The 21,430-nt window shown below is 48.9% G+C and overlaps 7 protein-coding genes across 7 annotated transcripts in view; 1 reads left to right on the top strand and 6 right to left on the bottom strand.

Annotated features, from left to right (window-relative positions):
* Positions 1-266: 266 nt before the first annotated feature.
* On the bottom strand, positions 267-2,773 carry Pmar_PMAR006868 (ATP-dependent RNA and DNA helicase, putative; the record flags this gene model as incomplete). Its single annotated transcript, XM_002788130.1, has 8 exons — positions 267-1,321; positions 1,380-1,487; positions 1,535-1,653; positions 1,756-1,914; positions 2,003-2,099; positions 2,171-2,260; positions 2,365-2,580; positions 2,628-2,773. 8 exons carry the CDS (start codon positions 2,771-2,773, stop codon positions 271-273), a joined length of 1,986 nt encoding a protein of 661 aa, XP_002788176.1. The 3' UTR covers positions 267-270.
* A 339-nt stretch (positions 2,774-3,112) lies between these two features.
* On the bottom strand, positions 3,113-5,362 carry Pmar_PMAR006867 (hypothetical protein; the record flags this gene model as incomplete). Its single annotated transcript, XM_002788129.1, has 1 exon — positions 3,113-5,362. One exon carries the CDS (start codon positions 5,360-5,362, stop codon positions 3,113-3,115), a length of 2,250 nt encoding a protein of 749 aa, XP_002788175.1.
* A 2,675-nt stretch (positions 5,363-8,037) lies between these two features.
* Pmar_PMAR006866 (hypothetical protein) lies at positions 8,038-10,753 on the bottom strand (the record flags this gene model as incomplete). The annotated part of the gene is made up of 16 exons (XM_002788128.1): positions 10,632-10,753; positions 10,519-10,586; positions 10,378-10,474; positions 10,231-10,322; positions 10,087-10,167; positions 9,901-10,035; positions 9,748-9,833; positions 9,648-9,702; positions 9,561-9,599; positions 9,424-9,507; positions 9,274-9,370; positions 8,738-8,866; positions 8,443-8,539; positions 8,294-8,370; positions 8,214-8,251; positions 8,038-8,065 (listed from the first exon to the last, which is right to left on the bottom strand). Exons 1-16 carry the CDS (start codon positions 10,722-10,724, stop codon positions 8,038-8,040), a joined length of 1,296 nt encoding a protein of 431 aa, XP_002788174.1. The 5' UTR covers positions 10,725-10,753.
* Positions 10,754-10,991: 238 nt separating this feature from the next.
* Positions 10,992-16,704, bottom strand: Pmar_PMAR006865 (conserved hypothetical protein; the record flags this gene model as incomplete). Its single annotated transcript, XM_002788127.1, has 17 exons — positions 10,992-11,066; positions 11,328-11,410; positions 11,459-11,519; positions 11,649-11,701; positions 11,749-11,953; positions 12,223-12,288; positions 12,333-12,452; positions 12,633-13,303; positions 13,347-13,899; positions 14,126-14,204; positions 14,420-14,524; positions 14,703-15,002; positions 15,201-15,313; positions 15,355-15,528; positions 15,749-15,867; positions 16,490-16,588; positions 16,635-16,704. 17 exons carry the CDS (start codon positions 16,702-16,704, stop codon positions 10,992-10,994), a joined length of 2,946 nt encoding a protein of 981 aa, XP_002788173.1.
* A 93-nt stretch (positions 16,705-16,797) lies between these two features.
* On the top strand, positions 16,798-17,277 carry Pmar_PMAR006864 (merozoite surface protein 2, putative; the record flags this gene model as incomplete). Its single annotated transcript, XM_002788126.1, has 1 exon — positions 16,798-17,277. One exon carries the CDS (start codon positions 16,798-16,800, stop codon positions 17,275-17,277), a length of 480 nt encoding a protein of 159 aa, XP_002788172.1.
* Positions 17,278-17,342: 65 nt separating this feature from the next.
* Pmar_PMAR006863 (conserved hypothetical protein) lies at positions 17,343-20,793 on the bottom strand. Its single transcript, XM_002788125.1, has 12 exons — positions 20,662-20,793; positions 20,264-20,338; positions 19,407-19,502; positions 19,233-19,329; positions 18,697-18,817; positions 18,594-18,650; positions 18,476-18,542; positions 18,315-18,423; positions 17,716-17,768; positions 17,587-17,664; positions 17,482-17,541; positions 17,343-17,431 (listed from the first exon to the last, which is right to left on the bottom strand). The coding sequence occupies exons 1-12, from the start codon at positions 20,749-20,751 to the stop codon at positions 17,354-17,356; spliced, it is 981 nt and encodes a 326-aa protein (XP_002788171.1). The 5' UTR covers positions 20,752-20,793; the 3' UTR covers positions 17,343-17,353.
* Positions 20,794-21,188: 395 nt separating this feature from the next.
* Positions 21,189-21,430, bottom strand: part of Pmar_PMAR006862 (hsp90 co-chaperone, putative) — a gene marked incomplete at both ends in the record, with an annotated part of 598 nt that continues 356 nt past the window's right edge. The window contains one exon of the mRNA XM_002788124.1: positions 21,189-21,246. Coding sequence (XP_002788170.1) covers positions 21,189-21,246 — 58 coding nt within the window. The remainder of the gene's footprint in view (positions 21,247-21,430) is intronic.

Below are 21,430 nucleotides of genomic sequence, written 5' to 3'. Positions count from 1 at the left end.
ATGTTGAAAGTCTGCCAATCCTACACGATTTTCGAGCACCAATACACAGCGTGCACGACTACCTAGCTTTAGGGCTTCTAATAACAATACCCTCTAGATTGAAATATTGGGCTCCCCAAGAATCAACGCGAGAATAGCAATCGAACAAAACCGAAATTCTTTTTGAAAGGATAGGACCGACTCCAAGACCAGTTCGAAATTGTTCTACGGATTGAAGAACTCGAGCATAAACAAGATAAACAGAAACGCCGAATTAGCACAAGAAACGAGTCATGACACCGACCCAAGCTCGATGCTTCTGATCTTACGTCGACTCCCAGGAAGATCATCATCCATCAACTGTTCGGCAACCCGGGCGACTACGTCTTCGGATGAATCGATCTCCAATTGGCCTCTGATAGCATTCGTAATCGCCTCCACGACCTCCGCTCGAGCCTCGCGCGCTTCCTTCTCGGATCTATACACCAAGGGGTTGCTTCTTCGTGCCAACCATAGATAAAGATCGTATATTTGACATATCCTTTCTAGATGGAACACTGCGGACACCGTTGTCGGGGTTTGGGCATCAAATACCATATTATCAGGGAGGGGGACTTGATTCGTTGCCACTAAGGACTGGGCGAAGGTTCTCAACCCGCTGAGCACTATAGGATCGTTAGGATCTACCGGAGCCGAGCAGAACTCAACCACTTGCTGGAAGGACAATTCCTCGATATCAGCCAAGCATTTGGCAATGTTGGCCATCCGATTAGACCAGGTTCCCAGATAACATATAGGGTCGGTATGAGCAACATCTGCGAAAGTACTGAAAACTTTGGCAGCTGATAAGCACTCCTCTCCTAGAGCAGCCGCCGCTTCGCAATGGAAGGCACTGAGAATGCTGCTTTCAGGGAGTAAAGCAGCTTGAGTGACAGTGTCGGAAATAATCAACTGGTTAGGGACTTCTTTCTCGAAGGTATCTTCAGTCCATTCGAGGCCAAAACCGGCGAAGAGCGCTGGCAGATGATCCTCGTGCATGCATGCAACAACACCCCCTTCAGCTCCGGCAGAGAGGCCGTATCGTCCAGCTCGACCGCCAATCTGGCGAAATTCAGTTGGTAAGAGTTGCCTCGTCTCAATACCATCATATTTATGTACAGTAGAGAAAATTACTCGGCGTATGTTGAAGTTGAGACCAAGGCCAATACAGTCGCTGGCTACGAGAACGTCGAACTCTTGACGATTGAAGCTATTGATCTGGTCACGCCGAGTTTCTGGCGGAAGAGTACCGTAAACAACACAGACACGCCACCTTGTGGAGCGCTCGATATCCGCCTTAACCCTAAGAAGTATCAGCCTCCCAATTGATAAGTATACCATACCATCAGAGCTATTCTCACCGCATGATATCCCAGCGACTGAATACCACTACGCAGTCTCCTTTTCTAAGACTACGGTAGGAACCGATGGCCTTACCGGAGAGAAACAAGGGGCTAAGACGGGAGTACCTGATCAAGATACCTCCAGTTTCTCGTGTACACGATAGAAATATCACGGTTTATGACGGACCACGACATCGTTAGGGCGATACGTTCCCAACAAAGTTTCTACGAGTTCCGTTGCCCTGCCGTCGCCACAGAGGTGTATCTCACGAGCTGGGAGAGCCAATATGGCCTGCAAAACATTACACCGAAGTAACACCAATATTGAACAATCAGTGGAGGTTGAAAGCCAAGAAAAATCCTCATCAGGTGAGGCTCACGGTGAAACGCTCACCCTAGTCCAGGCTCCACCGCGTTCTCGATCACCGACCAACTGAACTTCATCGATCACACCAACATCATACTCCACGCTGCCGGGGCCAGGACACATTTCAACAGTGCAGGAAAGGTGGGTCCCGACGCCTGTTTCGGTATTCTCCGCTGAAGCGTCCAGCTGGGACTCTGATACTGCATCCCATTTGCCACGGATATGTTCCTAGACAGGACGGCATATACGGTGTATAAAGCACGGTTCTTCCAACCTGGCCAGTGATGAGATCAGAATCGAGCCCCATGGCCTTGAGATCCTCAAAGCACTGCCATGCTAGAAGCCGAAGCGGACCACAGTATACTCCTCGACTAAACAACAAGCAAAGGGAGTGATCGAAATCGCTATGTCTCCCATCGACAGTCACTCAACGATATCTTACCTCGCTGTACGGAGTGCTTGCATAGCTGCATAAGTCTTGCCACTATTGGTCGGACCTTCGTGGAAATGTATCACACGCGGAAAGGCCGGCCTGATGGGACGATTGAGGTCTATTGCGTAAGTATATCATGCACCAGACAGTAACGAGATGGGCAGCGGAACAATTTCATAATTTCGTGTCGCCCTGTCACTTACGTCTTGGCATCAAGATTCTTCAGGTCAGCCAAGTGGCGTAGGTTCTTATAAGCGAATACTTGGTTCCGACATTTCTCATCGAGGAACTTTTTCACAGCCCTCGACACTTCCCTCAGCTTCAATGGTAAAGCTGAAGAAGAGGGATCATCCTGTGCAAAGGTGTCGTCAGCAAGGCTAGCCCTAAGACCCGACACAAGCTCGCGTCCTCCTTGATACCTGCCAGTCGGAACTTCACGAGTCATGCAGCATCATCTCAAACTAACCTCAGGTACAGGTTGAAACGCTCCCTCATGTTCTTGTCCTTTAAGAGATGCAATGGAATGGCGAAGACGTCCTTAGCTCCAGCGCTCCGACTTTCGTAAAGACGTATGAGCTGATCGATCCGCGCATGCATCGCCTCGCTCTCCATGTCTGTCAACTCAGGTCTAAAATCCCGAATGTGAATAACATCACTCAAACTCGCGCGAAAATCCACCGCTTCGAGCAGCAACATTATGCGTAGTCTTACACATCGGATATGGCGTAGGAAGGGGTCGACGACGATTCCCATAAGCTCTTGGAGGCTGAAGTAGCTCCCGTTACTGGTTGACGGACAGCAGCAGCAATAGTGGATGGCGAACGCCGGGCAGTGGCTGCTCGCCGCAGCAGGGGCCTACATCGAAACATCACTACTGCCTGCTGGAAACTAAGTCCCGCTTCAGACTCGGATAGCACAACACAGGCACTCTGTACGAAACCACTTGGTGATTCAAATTAACTTCTTCATGATAAGGTCACATGCACGGTGAATCATTCCAGTCATAACCCAGGTGTCCCAATCCTTTCCGTGGCGCCGCGGAGCGTGTGCCACGACTGGAGGAAGGCGCGAACTCTCGTTGATAGCCGCAACATGACGAGGAGATAACAAGTCAGAGGCCCACTTCACGAGAGCCTCTCCGAACCTTCTACGATGGTCTCCAGGTAGTTGCTCCAAAGAATCAGCAACAATACACAGATGACCCAATAGGCAATCAGGATCAAGACGATACCATACAGGACGGTACCTTACAAGCGCCAACACCAGGCAAGAGTACGGGAGCCCAATGGGGGGCTCAGACAGTAGACAAGCGAGTATGAGCGAAATAGCGAGGCAGTCTCTGGTTTGCCTAGCAAACACAAGCAGAGTGGACAGCAGTGTAACCGCACACTCCGTATCCACAGCCGTTGACGACTCTCCCATGAGTACTCCCTCAGCGCCAAAAGCTAAAAGGTCGGATATCTCGTTTTCGTTAAGATTGCTCCGGCCACTAGAGAGAGTCATTGACCAGTAAGCGCATCTAACAGTGAATGTGATGCTGCTAAGGCCGTCCACTGGCAGTCTGATGCCAGCCATGGCACAAAACGCCACCGCTCCTGGGCTCCCACCAGTTTCCGATTCTGCCCATGCTCCCAGCCAAATGCACTTTGGTGTTGCACTGTGAGCTTGTAAGAGCTCATATACGACACAAGCTGCTTGGAGACAGCTCTCACGCAATGGTATGTGCAAAGAGCCAGTGCTGGTTAACCGAGTTGCCGCGACTCCTTCCAAACATACGCCGACGTCCATCAAGATGGCAACTCCTACCGGATGCATCATGAGAACAGCGGCCACCAGATCGCACAACAGAGCACATTCTTCGGCGCCAAGATGACCGCGGCCCAGGAAATTACAGCACGCTGTCAGCAAGGTCTCTGCCTGCCAGTCCTCAGCAAAAGTCTCGATCGTACCGATCAACTTGATGGCAGAGTGCAACATGCGAGATTCTGCAAACTGAGGTTGCTGACTGGCCGCGACCACGACGGCTCGCAGGAATTCTGCTGAACCCACTTCCAAGTTAGAGTCAGCGACGGTAACTGCATTCGCCAACAATGTGAATATCTCCACAGGAACCTCCTCGCATTCTTCAAGGAGCCAGGCCAGCGTTAATGTTATGTGTTTGACATGATGCGAAGCCGCATCAGCATCGGGTTTCCACTCATCGAGGTGAGCTATTGAGAATGCGGAGAGCACTCGAGCCTTCACTTGTGATGCGGGGCGGTAGCAGCCACGGGTTGCCAGGAGACGCAAAACGTGCGAGACCAAGAGCAGAGCCTCCGTAAGCATCCTAGGTTCCCATTCTGACACTATCAACTTCGACAGTGGCTCCGCAGCGGCTAGTAAATTGTTGGCGACAACGCCATCGCTGGTCAACCAAGAGAAGAGAGCCGTCAAGCCTGTAAGGCTCGAAGCTCCTCCATCGAGCTCGACTGCTCTTGTGAAGAGCTCACCAGCAGTCACTCCCACATCCTCAACAGACAAGAGAGGAACCAGCCAACGAGGAACAATACCCAACATCAGGAGACGCACCACTGATCCAGATCCTATCGTAACGGCAGATACCAGTACCGCTGCAGACCGAAGACGATGCTGTAGTTCTACGAGACGTGGGCACTCGTATGAATCACCAATCAACACTCCCATTGCATTAAGAAAGCTTTCAGTAGCCACTGGACTGGATACGAAGTGCTCAAGGAAGACTGTCGACAGTTGGTCGATCAGAGCTACCAGAGGAACCGTGGACAACCGGGGGGCGGATGCGACGATCAGATCGCAGATACGACCGAAAAACAAGTCGGAGTTCACCGTGCTGCTTTCCCAAACCTCAACCGACTCTAGAACAGCGCTGATTCCGGATGAGAGCCGCCCGAGGTCGCCGTTCCCAACCGAACCAATCAGAAAATTCATCACGGTTGCCGCAGGACCCTCCAAGCCGCGACAAAGGAGTACTTCCGCTGATCTCAGCAAAGCATTCAGCGTAGCATCACCAACGCTACTCGGCTCCACTGCCTCTAGTACAGTCCTCAATAGAGCGGCGAAAGGCTCTTCTCCAATGTGAGGGGAGATCATTGGGACGAAATCGTCATTCCAAACACGCTTGACGATTATCTCAGGACACGCCCCTGCATAATCCTCGAGACAAGCAGCAGCAAGGGAACCCATACTCGAGCCTGTCCTGACCAATTCCAGCAGCCACTCGATGATAGAAAGAGTGCGCGGCCCACTGGGCACAATGGGAGGAGTCGGCACCAGAAAAACTTTGCATAGGATAATACAGGCTTCCTGCAAGTCCTCCTCGCCCGACTGTAGGACGTGGAATTCAACGGCAGCTTCCAACTCGTGGATGAACGAATGGAATGTGCCGAGGTCGCACTCATCGTCCAGGCATCTGAGCCGACGGTTTCTCTCTGAATGTCGCTCAGTATTGGAATATATGTTTGCTTTCCTTAGCAAAGCTCGGGAGTTACCGCACTGTATAGTGAAGATCCACACATGATTTACGCTAGAAGTATACAAAAACCCGAAAAATTCACCAGAATTTTCATTTTGTCACCAAAACATGCAGTTGACCATATTCTCCCACAGCTCATCGCCTACCCCATAAACAGAGCATCCACAGCCTCCTGGCAGCCCGCAATCATCAGCATTATCCTCATCGCCGTGTCGTTCCTCTGACCACGCGAAAACCGTGAGACCAGGCCCCTACAGAGGGCGCTGTCAATAAACCACATCGACGCCGACTCCAGCTCTTCTTTTCCGAGGACGTAACCAACAGCAAGCTCCACCACCTCACTGGCTGCAGCCACGACAAGCTCGCCGCTCTCCCCGCGGGCAACAACATCGACACATGTGAGGAGCTGTGGGTTATCCGGCTGAACCAAATAAGCCAGTACAGCGCTGTGAGTCGCCACCGGACTGATTTCGAATACTTGTCGAAGGGTTAATACGACAGCTTCGGGCGGGAGTTTCTGCCAAATTCCATCACAAACTATCTCTTCTGCGCTCACCATGATCATCAGCGCTAGAGCTTCACAGAGTAATTCCGAACAGCGGTCCGCCTTGCGGTTCAATGCAAGTCTGGACAGACAACTCGCGAGGTGACTCCTCACGGCTTTTGACTCCCCCACTGCTCGCAAGAACGCTGAATCTTCTCGCATGAGATGAAGCAGACTCTCGGCTCGAGCAACAAGGAACCTCCAGGGGGAGTCACATATAGTGCAGCTGTGGAGGAAGCAACCGATGCAGAACACAGCGGTTTGCTGATGTGGATGATTCGAATCACCACAGGCAGTCTCTGGAAGGCCGACGGCTACAGGGCAGAACTCGAGATGACATCCTCGGCATTCTCCCGTCGGCGCTGGGACAGAGCAATTCACCGTTATGAGGGACTCCGGCGGTACAGCGAAAGTCACAGTTTCCCTACAGAACGGATGCTGTTGTGGCATTTGGATAGTCCTAACTCCACGAGAAACTACAAACAGAGTATTTAAACACAGTTCTGTGGTAAATCTTGTAAACGACCTGATTCCGACTGCGCGACTTAACTGCAAACTCAATAATTTAAAGTACAAATCGTCCATCACCACCCGATTGCTGCCCACATGAAAAGCCAGAGGAGACTTCAAACAAGGTGTTGCATCATTAATACCAGAACGGGCACCGGTCTGTCTTCTCACGAGATTCTCTTCTCAACATCTACCTTCAGTCTGTTCAGTGATTCATCGACGGCCCGGGGTGATATCTTCACGAGAACATAACTAGTCTGTGGCACAACCCGGGAAATGACAGCAACAATCGGCGATTCCCCGATAACAATCACCATCATGATGAGCGAAAGTCGTACTCCAACACAATCGAAGATCTCGATAAACAGTGAAACAATGTTTACGTATACCAAGTACTGTTAGTGAATTGATACAGCTGGCAGACGACGATCAGCCACGTGCCACAACCAGATGGGGATTCTCTGTCACGACGTGAGTCACAGCGAGCCGCACGGGATGCGGCGAGCGCAAAAGGATCCACACTTGCTCCCTCACTGTTTACTTGCCTGCCTCCTTGCGACCCAGGAGTCCGTCGATATTCCCCCTTGTGGACAACTTATAAGTGAACAACGGAAGCACTGTGTGTTGCTGCTCCAACGGCCTAATAACCTCTCGGAGAGGTCCTCTCCTCCCCCTCATGATTCAGCTTTCGGCACTCGATATATGAACCGGTCCGACCCTAGGCAGCTTAGCCATACAAGATCGAGTTAGGAGTCAGTACATTCCTTGGAGTCACTCCAAGGAATATTTGGAAGCACAAGCCTGCTAGTGCGTCTTGACCTCCGACGGCTCCTGCATGGCGGGTTTTACACCTTGTTACTGATCATGCCTGCTAATTCTGACAGACAAGGTTTCCTTGCTCATACTACTGTAGTAGAGTAGTCGTCCTACTCCTTCAACAAGGAAGTCCTCTGACTAGCACCACTACTGTTTCAACTGAATAGGGGGGATACAGGTGCGAAAAGAAGATATCACGCTCTCCAGGTGATTCGAAGAGCGCAACTAGGAGCTTTTGGACTCCCAAGCTGTGAGTTACTCACAGTGAGTCAAGCCCGCTCCTCTTGTTGCATCTCCCAATCCGCTTAAATCACCTCTATAGTAGAGAGTCTCCACCGGGCGAGTGGAAGTGTGGCCATAAACGATCCTGTGAACTGAATGAAATAATCTCTTGCACAACAATGTCATGGCGAAACTCTTGCTATACGTGCAACACCACCGTAACAAGGGTGAATAAATCGGTCGTACCGAGCCTCCTAAAGGCTGTCTGGATAGATACCCTCGCCCGAGTTTATCTCATTGAGACAGACGCATCTCCATCAACCTGAGACAGAGCATCGAGTCACGTAAAACTCATGCGAGCAGTGCTAGAACCAAAAAGTTTCAAGGAAATATTCCGACCACGGGAATGCTTTGTTTCTGTCACTAACTTCGACCCAAGGGATGCGATACTTCCCGCTCTGGATACTCACCGCTTTATTGCGGCGACGTCATCACCAATCTTGTTCACCTGAAGAGTTAAACTGAAAGTCCTCTCTTACAGAGTTCCTACCATATCGCGCATCTGTTCCGTTTCCCGTCTAAGAGATACGACCTCAGCATAAAGTTGGTTCGTGTCTATAGTAGTATCTGCAGAGTGGGTCGACCTCAGAGCAATAAGGGATAGAATTTGTATCCCTTATTCCCATCATAGGAATATACCTGTTTGAGGAGTTCCTTCCATAGCTGATCCCACATGAGGAGAGTCAGAAACGCTTTCTTGCAGTCGGAATGTCACCGCATCCCATTGCGAAGGTGCCTAATGTAACGAGGTACATCTCGAGAACATAAAGTTGGTCACTCAGTGCGCGGCGAAGGCCGAGTCTTCACGGCTCGAAGCCATTGGCTCCATAATGAATCCTCCATCAAAGCGACACCCAATCTCCGAAGACGTGCAATCTCACAGCGAGATTCCTCGGCCGGATACCACGAGATGGCATCCCAAGGTGGGTCACACCTTTGCCTTTTGAGCCCAGGCGAATGCATGCCTATTATCAGCTTTCATATCTTCCTCGTCAGTAGTCGATACGAGGACTGAAACGCGCGATGTTCCCAGAAATGTCAACCCCCGTATCTGTGAAGTCGTCTGAACAGAAGAGCATCAATCTCCCTCGTTCGAATATTCTCTTACCGCCCAAGCTGTAACTTCTCTTCTTAGATCTACAGTTTCAACCAATGCTATCGAGCAATTCTCATACCTGAGCTCACGGAGAGATCACTACTGACGAAGTATTCTTCGACTCAAGGATCTCCAAGAAGCTATCGAGTACCGGAATATTGAGTGTTCAAGAATAGCACGACCCAGAGTTGAGTTGTCCATTGGTCATGGTTGCCCAAGCCACCACAGATGCACTCACCGATATAGTTGCACTTGGGATAGTGAAGAACCAGCAGTTGCGAATAGCGGCTGATTACAGTCCGACATGCATTCGAGCCACTTCTGAGGGAAGATTGATGATGAGAAGCTGCTCTTTGCAAGCACGGTGCTCTCACGTATCGATGATCAATGCGGGTCCTCGCACGCTCAATCACAGAAACTGATGCTCCATCAATGTTATCTCCGTCAACCAACTCGATAACACACAGAAATCTAAAATGATGTGGGGACACAACTCGAGCTAGCTGGCATAACGTGGGACCCACACTGTTGTCGGTAACGTGACGGCGAATTCCTTGGAGTAGTCCAATGGCAGTGCAGGGAGAGACGAACCGTCAGGCATCATCAACCTGTGAATGGAAAGAGAGAATCGGGCGTGTCCCTGTGAACGGGGTCTTCCCACCTGTCCAGAGATGCTTCCCGCCCCATGGTATTCAGGGACCTGCATCGAGAAGCAGTAAGTTCATCCGAGACAGACCGAGAGAAATACATTTCGCTTGATCCAACTCCATCCTCATGTGACTCTATACGACAAACTATCAAACCTAATGGACTCCACATCGCGTGATCAGACGAGGCAACGGACGGACCTTGTTTGAGCTGGACCGCAGCAGTGATCCGACCCGAACACAGAAACCTCCCTGAGCAGCGAATACCGTCGGCGGTAGGTGAGAGCCTGAAGAGGCTACCTCAGGTCCTATGATAACCATTGCTTTACGACTCTAAGCGGTTTCCTCACGTACACTGAGCCGCCTCCAGTTCCATAAACGAGGAGCTCGTCAACTCCCTTCATGCTGTGAGCACGGCATATCTGTGAATGTCTCGGGGCCTCTATACGGGAAGTCCGAGTTATCTCGAGTGGATCCGGAGTCATCTCCCTGGAAAAAATAGGGGCTCCAATGCGCACTCTCTAACTATGAGGAACTTGCATGAGTATGTCTCCACAGAGGATCATCAGCGAGCTGAGAGAGAACCATTCGATGCAACTCACAGCTCCATCCACCTTGAGCCTGAGAATCGGAGTTCCACTCACCAGCTCCACAACTACTCGAGAGACCAATCGACTAAGGTACTTGGTTAGTTCCTCAATGCGGCCGTCCTCTGTGTCGAGAGAGACAACTTTAATCTCGTTTGATTGGGAATCATAGTAGCATAGACGAACTACCTACAACTGCAAAGTCGAGGCACGGATACACTCAACGCTCGATACAAAGGCCTACGCTATCTTGACCACTCCCGCTAGGCTCCAGAGAAAACCTTTGCCCTCGAGTTGACAAAGGGGCGACTTCTTTAGTGCTGAAGCTGTCTTCCTCGTAACTGAAGTTCTGCTACACTCAGCGGTCAATCCTGATTGGACTTACGTAATAATATATGCACAATTCGCCGCGGGTTGTACCAATTGGACAGTGCTTGTCTGCTTGCCTCCTCCCTGAATGTGGCAAGTAGCCGCCCAGTGCTCTATCGGGACACGTACCCTTCTTACAGCACTTCGGTGCGTTAATAAGTTATCGTTGGTATTCTTGGGTGAAACAAGGATAGGTGTAGTGAAGAGAGGATCAACTCGCATAGGAAATCAATTGTCTCAAGGCATGAAATAGTCAACTGAAATCATTCTCATCCGCATCTGCGATGAGGGTCTTATGGATGTATCATCTTGCAAGATCAGGGAAGTATTCTAATAATGATGTGATACTCCCCTGTGTTCACGGGAAGGATGTTGATGTGCTCGATCATGCAGAGCACATCCTCCTACTCCCTACAACGCAACCTTCATACACAAGAGAAGCTCAGGCAAAAGCATGAGTTCCATGACACATGCCGCTTCATTCGGTACTCAAAACTCGAAATCTTCCTCGTCCCAATCGTCGTAGGACACCTTTTCCTTGACAATCTCTTCCACAGTGATCACCTGTATAAACTACACTAACAATATTCGGTGTTGGAGTATATGTTCGCTTCCCTCAGCTGAGGGGTTTTCTCACTGACTATGGAAGTTCATAGACGAATTAAGGTAGAAGTATACCGAAACCGATAAAAATTTCCCAAAATCTCCGCAGAATTTACATATTGTCACTAACATATGTGGTTGATAATGTGCATATTTTGCCACACTACGAAACCTCAATCACGAATCTAACCAACTCCACGCTTGCCATTCCCCCTCGCCCACCCCAGCTGCGCCCTTCTCTGTGTCTCCATCCAAGCCAGGCTCTTCTGGGATCGACTCAACGTCCGACGCCGCCTCCACTGATGCTGAACACAGCTCATTACAACACACCCTAGCTGCGGTGAATGGCTCACTGTCCAACTCCCGTTCAGCTGTCAAGACCAGATGAGAGGAGGCTAGTCGAGGCTCTTCTGTCTGAGAGTTCAACACAAGGACTTCCTCAGCGGTACCAAGATTCATCCCATCACCCCATCAGCCGATTCTGTATCGATTTCCTCCGACTGAAGTGAGCAAGGGTATCTCACTAAGCTCTCGAGCTCCTACCTCTTGACGCATATCAACTACAATTCTGTTCCTAACGACAGAATGCTCGGGCCCTGCAATGACAGTCACACTCAGAGTCACCCTACGCCTTAAAACCCACCAGCAGAGTCTTGCGCCTCTGGACACGAGGGACCCGACGCTGCGGGTACCTGGGATCTGTCACGACTCGCCTCAGCCGAAAACTTGTCATTCTTAGTCTCATTGAGAGGCTCCGAAACATCCAAGTCGCTGCTCAGCCCGGACAACTCATCCTCTTTACTCCATTGCGGAACGGCGGGTGTTCCGGGAGATGCAGCCGATGGACTCTGAGATCACCCCAGGATAGGCCTCGTTACATCTATTACACTACTACTACTACTACTACTACTACTACTACTACTACTACTACTACTACTACTACTACTACTACTACTACTACTGCTAGCATTGCGGTTTCCGCCTACTATAAAATTGGCTAAAACCGCAGTAATAATAATAGCATCTGATCCCTCATGAGCTGATGTGGATCGATATGACTCTAGCTAAGTCATGTTGTCGTAGACGTTGGACTCTGAACTCACACAAACCCTCCCACCTCTCGCGCTACACCTTCCAACTCTCCTTGGTTGACCTCCTCCCGACCAACGCCCTCTTCCTTATCCTGCTACCAGCAATAGGGCTCATACCACTCCGACGTCCCCTCACCTGTTCGGGTACACCCAAAACAACCACGACGTCATCACTACTCGAGAACTCGCTAAAAGAAGGCTTTTGAATTACACCTTCATTACTCTCAGTTTCCGCAACAGTGTTATCATCTCCAGTCTGAAAACAAACAACAGCCTCTCTACTACTCGATTTTTCACGACATTTTCAAATTCTTTCGAAATTTTTTCCACAGCTCTGTTGAGCGATATCCCCAATACTAAGAATGAAAACCAACACTACCAACATCATCAATTTTCCAAAAGCTCTATCACAAGCACCATTCTACCCTCCCCCCACCTTTTTCTCTCCATTAAAATCGCCCGTGCGTTGTACCACACCAGCTACTCTTCGTTCCATGCCTTCCAACAATCCCCTCAACTCCGCCACCTCCTCCTTCGTCCTTCGCAGGTCCTCGCCCATCTCCCGAATTCCCTTCACTGTCCCCATCACCCCGTCAACTGCACTCACCTTATCAGCAAGCTCACTCTTATCAGCTTCCAACTGATCCACCCTCCTCTCGATCCTCTCCTCCCACCCATTTTCCTCCGTATATCGATACCACAACTCGCCCAACTTCTCCCTATCCTGCACCAGACTTTCCTCTATCATCGCAATCACGTCTTCACACCCTCTATTACTCCATAGCTCATCCAGCTTCCGCCAGTCCCTCTCCAATATAGCCTCAAGAACGTCAAACTGCTCCGTGAGTTTTGCAACTTTCCCTTCGAGTAACGTTACCCTATTATCCCCCTGACCAGCGACTCCTCCCAGTTTCAGCTTCTCCACACTACGTTGAAGCACAGCCGCCAGTTTCTTCTCAAACTCCGGTCCTGCCGCTGTTAACCCCTCCTGAGCAACCCTTCGCACCTCCGCAATTTCCCTCTTTGATTCCCCATCCAACCCTTCCAACCTGTTCTTCTGTTCATTCACTCGTCTCTCCAAAGCTACCAGGCCCTTCGACAACTCCTCTGAGAAAAAACCATTCTAGAAATAGAGAGCATCTCATCCCACCCGTCCTAGCCTCCCGGCGAACTCTCTCCTTCTCCAGCGACTCCACGATGCCCTTCATCGCCAACAGCTCCTCCTCTACCCCTCTCCGACCCTCCATCTCCCTCTGTAGCCGGCCCATAGCATCCTCCTGCCCACTCACCGTCCTCCTCATCCGAGCCATCGAGTCTTCCACACCCTCTATAGAGCAATCCAGCTTGGGCGAAATGTCGCCCATCTTCCTCTCAACGTTCGCCACCCTCACCAGAAGTGATTTTTCCACAGCCTGCTGGAACCCGTCCAGTTTCGCATCTAGTGCTTTCTCAATAGCGTCAATCCTAGCTTGTAGAGACCTGTCCATCACACTCAGCTGGTCCCTCGTAATCTGGTCGTCAGAGCAGCTCTTGGTACAGACAGGCGAAACGCTCTCCCTTTCTATGGACTGCCGTCTACAGTCGTTCCTCACTGCTCCCATCTCCCTCCGTATTGCTGCTAGTTCCCCCAACACCTTCCTCTCCACTGCCTTGGTCGAACTCGTCAACTCACCAAGTATATCCCTGGACGAAGTAGCCTGTGCCTGAATGCGAATCAATCACTGCGTTCACGTAATCAGCCGTACTCGACAATAAATACAACAACAACAACAACAACAACAACAACAACAACAACAACAACAAATACAACAACAACAACTACAACAACAACAAATACAAATACAACAAATACAACAAATACAACAACAACAAATACAACAACAACAAATACAAATACAACAAATACAACAAATACAACAACAACTTTACATCCTTGACACTGTGCAAATCGTTGGTGAGATGGTCAATTGCTTCTTGTTGTCTAAGCATCGTCGAGGCCACCTCGTATCTAACCCATCACCTCCCATGTTCGAGCCCAGAGCTGGATCACCCCAATGTCGAGTTCGACTCCCCCAAGTTCACTGGCCTACTATCCGGGACCGCCGACTCCGACACTCGTCGAGAGTGAGAGCAGCGATATACCTACAACACTTCAGACCAACCCACCCAGGTTCGATCCCTGGACGAGGCACCTCAGAAAAAGCCCCAGGACTAGCGTAAAACGAGCCATGAAGTTCTCTAGGCAGAGACCTCCGAGGCCCTTTGCCGATCCCCATCAAATGCTCGTCCGTCTCCGCCAGTATCCTCGCAATAGCCTCCCTGTCGTACCTGACCACACCATCCACTCCATCACAACTCCCCCCCCCCCCTCTACATGCCCTCTGACCACAGACGAGGAAGAGTGAAACCACAACTGACAAGATTTCTCATAGCCATTTGCACTAAACTCAACCGCTTCCAACAACGACCGAAACATCACATCGCTGGTCTCGCTGATGAGGACCACTTCATCTTCCCACCAACACCCATGCCCCCGCTATCATCTCTCCGCTGTAGCACCCTCGTCAGCAGCTCCTCCCGGCCCCTCCCTGCCTTACCACTCCCCTGTCCCCTCGTCCCTCCCGATTGCTGCAGTCCCACCGGCTTCGGATCCTTCGTCAGATCAGCCGTTCGTCTCCACGTGTTGATAGGCTGGCTCTCTCCAACGTCACCAAACTCCTTCGCACTTGGCAACGCCCGAGCAAACACCTTCGACCTGTCACAGTCGTCCTCGAATAAAGTACTCTCATGCCAACTGCCGTGGATCCTGAGGAAAAGTGGAAATATATATTCCATTTCCTCACCTGAGCTCGTGATTTCTTCCACTAAAATTACCATCTAGGATAGAAGTACTGGAAAAACTCGAGCCTTTTTCCCGAAAATCTCCCAAATTTTCCTCAGAATTTTGATATTGTCGACGGAAGCGATGGCATTCCCCCTCCACCACGAGGAATGCAAGACTGACCTCGCAAGGGCCTCCTTCGCAACCTCCGGGAAAACTTCCCAAGACGGTGCCCTATTACTCCTGACAAGCTTCGTGCCAATCTCGATGCGCTTATAGAAGGTAGTTCCCAACGCCTACATAAAATACCGGCCGTGGGAATCGAACCCGAGCCCACCTTAGCCAACGTCGATAGCGCCACCAACTCGGGCACTTTGTCATAAGCATACACTCTAGGCTGCTTCTGGTTCACTAACGTCACCGGTACCTCCTCTCCCACCCTCTGCGGATAGAGGGCGTGCTGTATTCGGTACTTCCCTCGAGCCAGGAAAGGCAAGCCATGGACCAGCGCCTGTCCAAATAACGCATAAGCTCCGGATAAGAGATGCACAGAGTTAGAATATTGTTTACCCTTCTCAGCTCAGCTCAGGAGTTCCCTCGCTGATTATGTGAATTCGAGTAGAAGTGTACAGAAACTAATAAGGTTTCCCAAAATTTTCTCAGAATTTTCATATTGCCACCAAGACATGTACTTAGTCATATGCATATTTTCCCACACTGGAGATGCATACCAAGTCCTTTTCCTTCAATCCGAAGTAGGTCAATGCTTTCACCGCGCTGTTGGCCACCCCTGCTGGATCTGTCGCCCATGGCCTCAGTAGGATGAGGATTTCAGACTCCGAGACGTCCCCTGTAATGAACAACTCTAGATGGAACACACCGGAAGTCCCGCACAGTGTGAGAAAATATTCCCATGGTCGAATATACGTGTTAACGAGAACAGAGAAGTCCAGAGCAAATCTTCAAAGATTTCTTCTTAGTTTCTACACTTCCACCCTAAGGACCTCCCGAACTCAGCCGAGGGACTGAACAACCAACACTGTCCTGGCATAGAGCTTCTCCACAACAAACAGCCGCTAATCAGCAGCAGTTCTCAGCTATACCACGCGGAAATGAATTCTACGAATAGAACCGCGTTGTCGGGGAGTGAGTACTGGAATATATATGTTCGTTTCATCCAGCTGTGCTCAAGAGTTTGGCCACCACGAATTCTCAGAGATCAATGAGAACTTACTAAAATCTCCTCATTGTCACCAACACATGTACTCGAGCATGTGAGTATTTCCCCACACTGGCATTCACATACACAAGTAGTGAGGACATCAATTCAGCGCTTGAGGTTTACACTTATGCATTTTGTTGGAGAATAAGGATGTCAATTAGGGAACGCAGTTTCCAATAAGAATTTCAATTCCACCGATGAGAAGAGCACTCCAAATTCTACTCGCCACATTTCTGCATGTTATACTCACCCAAAACAGGAGAGGTACTATTCCAGGTGGTGAAATCCTCAGGACCCCTCTCCACGCCATCACCGTGCCTGCCGAGCCAAGTAGTGAAGATCGACGACTCTAACAGTGAGCACTCACATACGTATCCACTCTACGAACTGCCGACCTATCGAGCAACGCTGACTGGCCAAGCCTAGGAGGATGAACCGCGGCCTGGTGTAGGAGTAGATACTCATAATACTACCACCACGACCATTAGAAAGCTAACACGGGATTCTAGCGTTCACGTCACATCGATTCAGGAGAACCGACTCAGCACAGCGTATTATATGAGATTCAATAAGGGAGTGGCTAGTACTACTCCTAACGGTCCTGTGACTAGCACTACTACTAATGGTCCTGTGACTAGCACTACTTCCAATGGTCCTGTGACTAGCACTACTACTAATGGTCCTGTGACTAGCACTACTTCTAATGGTCCTGTGACTAGCACTACTTCTAATAGTCCTGTGACTAGCACTACTACTAATGGTCCTGTGACTAGCACTACTACTAATGGTCCTGTGACTAGCACTACTACTAATAGTCCTGTGACTAGCACTACTCCTAATAGTCCTGTGACCAGCACTACTCCTAATGGTCCTGTGCCCAGCACTACTCCTAATGGTCCTGTGACTAGCACTACTCCTAATGGTCCTGTGACTAGCACTACTTCTAATAGTCCTGTGAACAACAAGGAGGATCCCATACATGACCAAGCAAAGCAGGCAAATGATTGCGAACCTCAGCAGCTCGTAAAAGCCATATAGAAAGTCCGACGAATATCAACTCGATCCTCTACTTTAGTTGAAACAAAGTACAGTTACTAACCGACTAAGTGTCTACCTATGCTTTGATGTTACGCTTTTCGGCCATCACTTTGCGGAACGCGAAGGGCGGCAACGCCGGCACGCCATGTGGAACCTGACGATCATCAAATCCACCGCGAACAAGCACAGCGCAGTCGAGCTCACTCTGTGTGTCCATGGCTTGTCCCCCCAAGGATCGGACATGTTACGACCATCGGCGCCGACCTGAGGGCATTGACAATCACAGACTATCATCACTCCTGTACTTACCACGACTGGTGTTGCCTTTGCCTGCTTCGACGACAATGGCTTACCATCGAGTCGCATTCCTTTCCCTTGGAAGAGAACCTGAAGGTTGAAAGTCAGCAGACCCTCTCCTCATCGCTCAACACAGCTTACAGTCTTGCCAGCTAGAGAGGCACTCTCGATGTTCTCGGCATTGGACTGGGTATCTGCCAACAAGGTCCTATATAACTCTACATAGTGGATCCTATATAACTCTACATAGTGGATCCTATATAACTCTACATAGTGGATCCTATATAACTCTACATAGTGGATCCTATATAACTCTACATAGTGGATCCTATATAACTCTACATAGTGGATCCTATATAACTCTACATAGTGGATCCTATATAACTCTACATAGTGGATCCTATATAACTCTACATAGTGGATCCTATATAACTCTACATAGTGGATCCTATATAACTCTACATAGTGGATCCTATATAACTCTACATAGTGGATCCTATATAACTCTACATAGTGGATCCTATATAACTCTACATAGTGGATCCTATATAACTCTACATAGTGGATCCTATATAACTCTACATAGTGGATCCTATATAACTCTACATAGTGGATCCTATATAACTCTACATAGTGGATCCTATATAACTCTACATATTGGATCCTATATAACTCTACATAGTGGATCCTATATAACAAACTGTTTTCTGTGCCAAAATTATACGACCCTGCCAACCCACCACTGCTAGCTATCGTCCCCGGGGCTCCCGTAGATGTCCCCGGCATCTCCTCCGCTTGGGATGCCGACGGTGACGGCTCCACATAGTCCTTGGGCGCTAGGAACTCCACCTGACCAGCAGGACGCCTCCCCATCATCACCATCATACGTCATTCAACCCACCGAAACATCCGCCTCAATGATGCTAATGGCATTCGCCGGCTTGCATTCCACAACTTCAATTTCGAATCTGCCAAGAAAACCAACAACTTCATCAGCAGCCTTGTCCACGTATCCCTACGTTTTGTTGTTGTACTGAATAGCAATGTTATCACCAGCCGTGAGGGCCGCAAAATTCCTGAAAAGAAAACCTTCAAATTCGCTCTATCGCGAGTTTCCATCACCTTAGAGAATTTTCCAGAATCGCCCGGGGGTTGTGAATTTCCAAGAAGTCCTTCGTCACTGGTTGGAGCTTCACCGACCGTCCTTTCGGCAACGACACGTTCTTCACTCGAACAATATCCCCTGCAATCAGCAGCGTTGGAATATATGTTCACTCTACTCAGCTAAGCTCAGGAGTTCGGGTATAAACCAATGAGAATTACCAGAAATTTCATATTCGCATATGCAACCATAGTTAGCCATGTACAGTGTCAAATTGACAAGTATTTGACACTGTAAGTTTGATACGCAAATGTGTGCTATTTCAGAGGAAAAATTATGGTGAACAATTTATCGCTATCATCACAGCAGTCCCAAACGGTTACTTTTATTACAACACATGTTCATAGCCATTGCTACATTGTATATGCGATATAGTTCCAGATTGATTCTCATTAATCTCGGAAAATAACGCACGTTTGCGTGTCAAATTGGTGCGCACTGCACATATAGTTTCCTCCACGGAGCCAGTACTCAGTGGAGAGTAGAGGAAGCTCACCTTCCTGTAGGACTAGATTTTGCATCATCCAATAGGGGATATAACAGAACCCTTCCTCAGCCGTAAACTCCAGAACGCCACAATGGGTCGTACGGGGCTGACAAAAAGGATGTTATGAACCGCCCTGGGAGGGTCCTCTACGATGGCATGTTTCGGACCTATTCCGTATCTTACCTCCTTCAAGTTAGATATTTGGAATAGCATAGGGTAGCTCACATTCAGCCGTGCTAGTTGGTCCAGAGCTGACTGTGGCAGGAGAATCTTATTACCCTGAGAACACATGAGAAAACATCAACCTCTTAGGAGAACAGACTGCGCGCGTCGCTATGTCGGAATCAGTGGGGAGGAAATATACACATGATCAACTACATGTGTTGGTGACAATATGAAAATTCTGAGGAAATTTCAGGAAATTCTTATTGGTTTCTGTACACTTCCACCCAAATTCATACAGCATACAATCTCCTTGTGAAAAAGCTTCCAAACTCAGCTGAGGAAAGCAACCCTAATATAAATGTCTATGATGGTCGCGAGTAACATCTGACATAGCTGTGACTGGCTATCCAGTGCTCCGGTTTCACAGGGGAACTTTCCTCGTTGGCAGAAAGCTCGCGGATTCCGTAATTTTCTCAACAGAACGGCATGCTCTCTACACTCCTACTGATGAACTACACTTTTTCAATCTCAAATTCAGAAAGTCAAACTAGATGAATGGAATTTGATTTTCATCAAGTGAAAGAAGTATTTCACCGAATGAAAGTTTAAATTCGGCGAACACAGACCAACTCCGACCGAGCTTTCACTGATCGAAAAATTGTATTGTATTCGGCAGATTTGAACTTCACTAATTTGAACTCTCATTTCGTGAAAAACTTCTTCCACTCAACGACAATTAAATTTCATTTATTCATTTTGCACTTTTGCTTGCCGAATTTGAAATTGGAAAAGTATAAGGAGCGTATTTTTTTAGGAAAATTCGAAAAATCTGTGTTTCTCGTTGACGAGTGAGAGTTCTTAGTTCTCCAGCCTACCTTCTCCAACTCTTCCCTACCCAGAAAGCTCACAGGGTAGCAATGGTATTGCACGTCGAAGGTGCCGCCCGAGCCCTGATAAAGTGAATACACTCAAAGACCATAATATAACCTTTTTTCATGTACAAATTTTCTAAGATTACCCAACTAGAAAAGATAAGAATATCCTAGATGGGAGCATTGAAGTGCAAGGAAGAAGGGCATGCCATTAGTCAGCATTGCCCGGGAGGAGGGCCATGCCGCTTCTCGGGAGCGGTAATAGGAAAATTGAAATTTCCTATTTTACGATAAAACGCTACGTGACTGACCGAAAGGTACACGTTAAGGATGGTTACCAATACAGCGGTGTTTCAAGTCAGAAGACCCGTCTACTCCCACTATGTAGAGGAGGAACTTACCATAGCTCCGAAGAAGCCTTGGAGGAAGCCGCCCATCTGAGGGTTTACAGGATCGTCCCCTCCGTTGTGAGGACCGCCAAAGGAGAACATTTTAGCTGTGAAATTGAAATCAACCAACAACCCTTCTACCAACCAGGGCTGCAAAATATGACCTCAATATTTCCCTCACTTATCATAGGAGTTTATATAAGAATTGGGAGAATATTCACTACAAGTGTGCAGAAACTAACAAGAGTTTTCCAAAATTTCCTCGGAATTTTCATATTCTCACCAACACATGTAGCTGACCATGTGCAAATCTAACCACACTGGTACCAACAGCACAAAACGGTACCAGCGGCGGCCCCAGGAACCCAACACCATCGGCCCGATCAAGGAACTATAACGTAGTGAATTCTACTGCAGTGAGAGGTCATTATCATCATCGTCTCAGGTGTCCTCATCCGTTGATGGTATTAACTCTCCTATCCGAGCATCTAGTCGGCTCTTGATCTTCCTACCCTCTTGCTCGGCCTCCTCTAGCTCTCTTAGTAACCCTTCTCGCTGCTGCTCCAGTTCAGAGGACTCCCTTGACACTTCCTCATCCTGAAAAGCACCATCATCATCAACAACACTCTGTATCCCGCCTTAGGTTCCCCAGTTACGAATCGAGAACAACCGCGGACTTCACTACTACTATTATTATCACTATTACTATCACTATTACTATTACTATTACTATTACTAGCACTATTACTATCATTATTACTATTACTATTACTAGCACTAT

The sequence above is a fragment of the Perkinsus marinus genome, assembly GCF_000006405.1.
Source record: "Perkinsus marinus ATCC 50983 genomic scaffold scf_1104296928836, whole genome shotgun sequence".
NCBI lineage: Eukaryota > Perkinsozoa > Perkinsida > Perkinsidae > Perkinsus > Perkinsus marinus.
The sequence above is the reverse complement of the archived record's forward strand: the minus strand, read 5'-3'. Positions and strand labels throughout refer to the sequence as shown.

Bases quoted from the DNA above. Each gene is read 5' to 3' on its own strand.
- Pmar_PMAR006863 (XM_002788125.1), bottom strand. From the start codon at position 20,751: ATGTTCTCCTTTGGCGGTCCTCACAACGGAGGGGACGATCCTGTAAAC. The intron at 18,543-18,593 runs GTAGGGATACGT...TTTTCTTGGCAG, and splicing joins ATTCAGTACAACAACAAAAC to ATTCGAAATTGAAGTTGTGG. The intron at 17,769-18,314 runs GTGGGTTGGCAG...CCTTGTTGGCAG, and splicing joins GGGGACGATAGCTAGCAGTG to ATACCCAGTCCAATGCCGAG.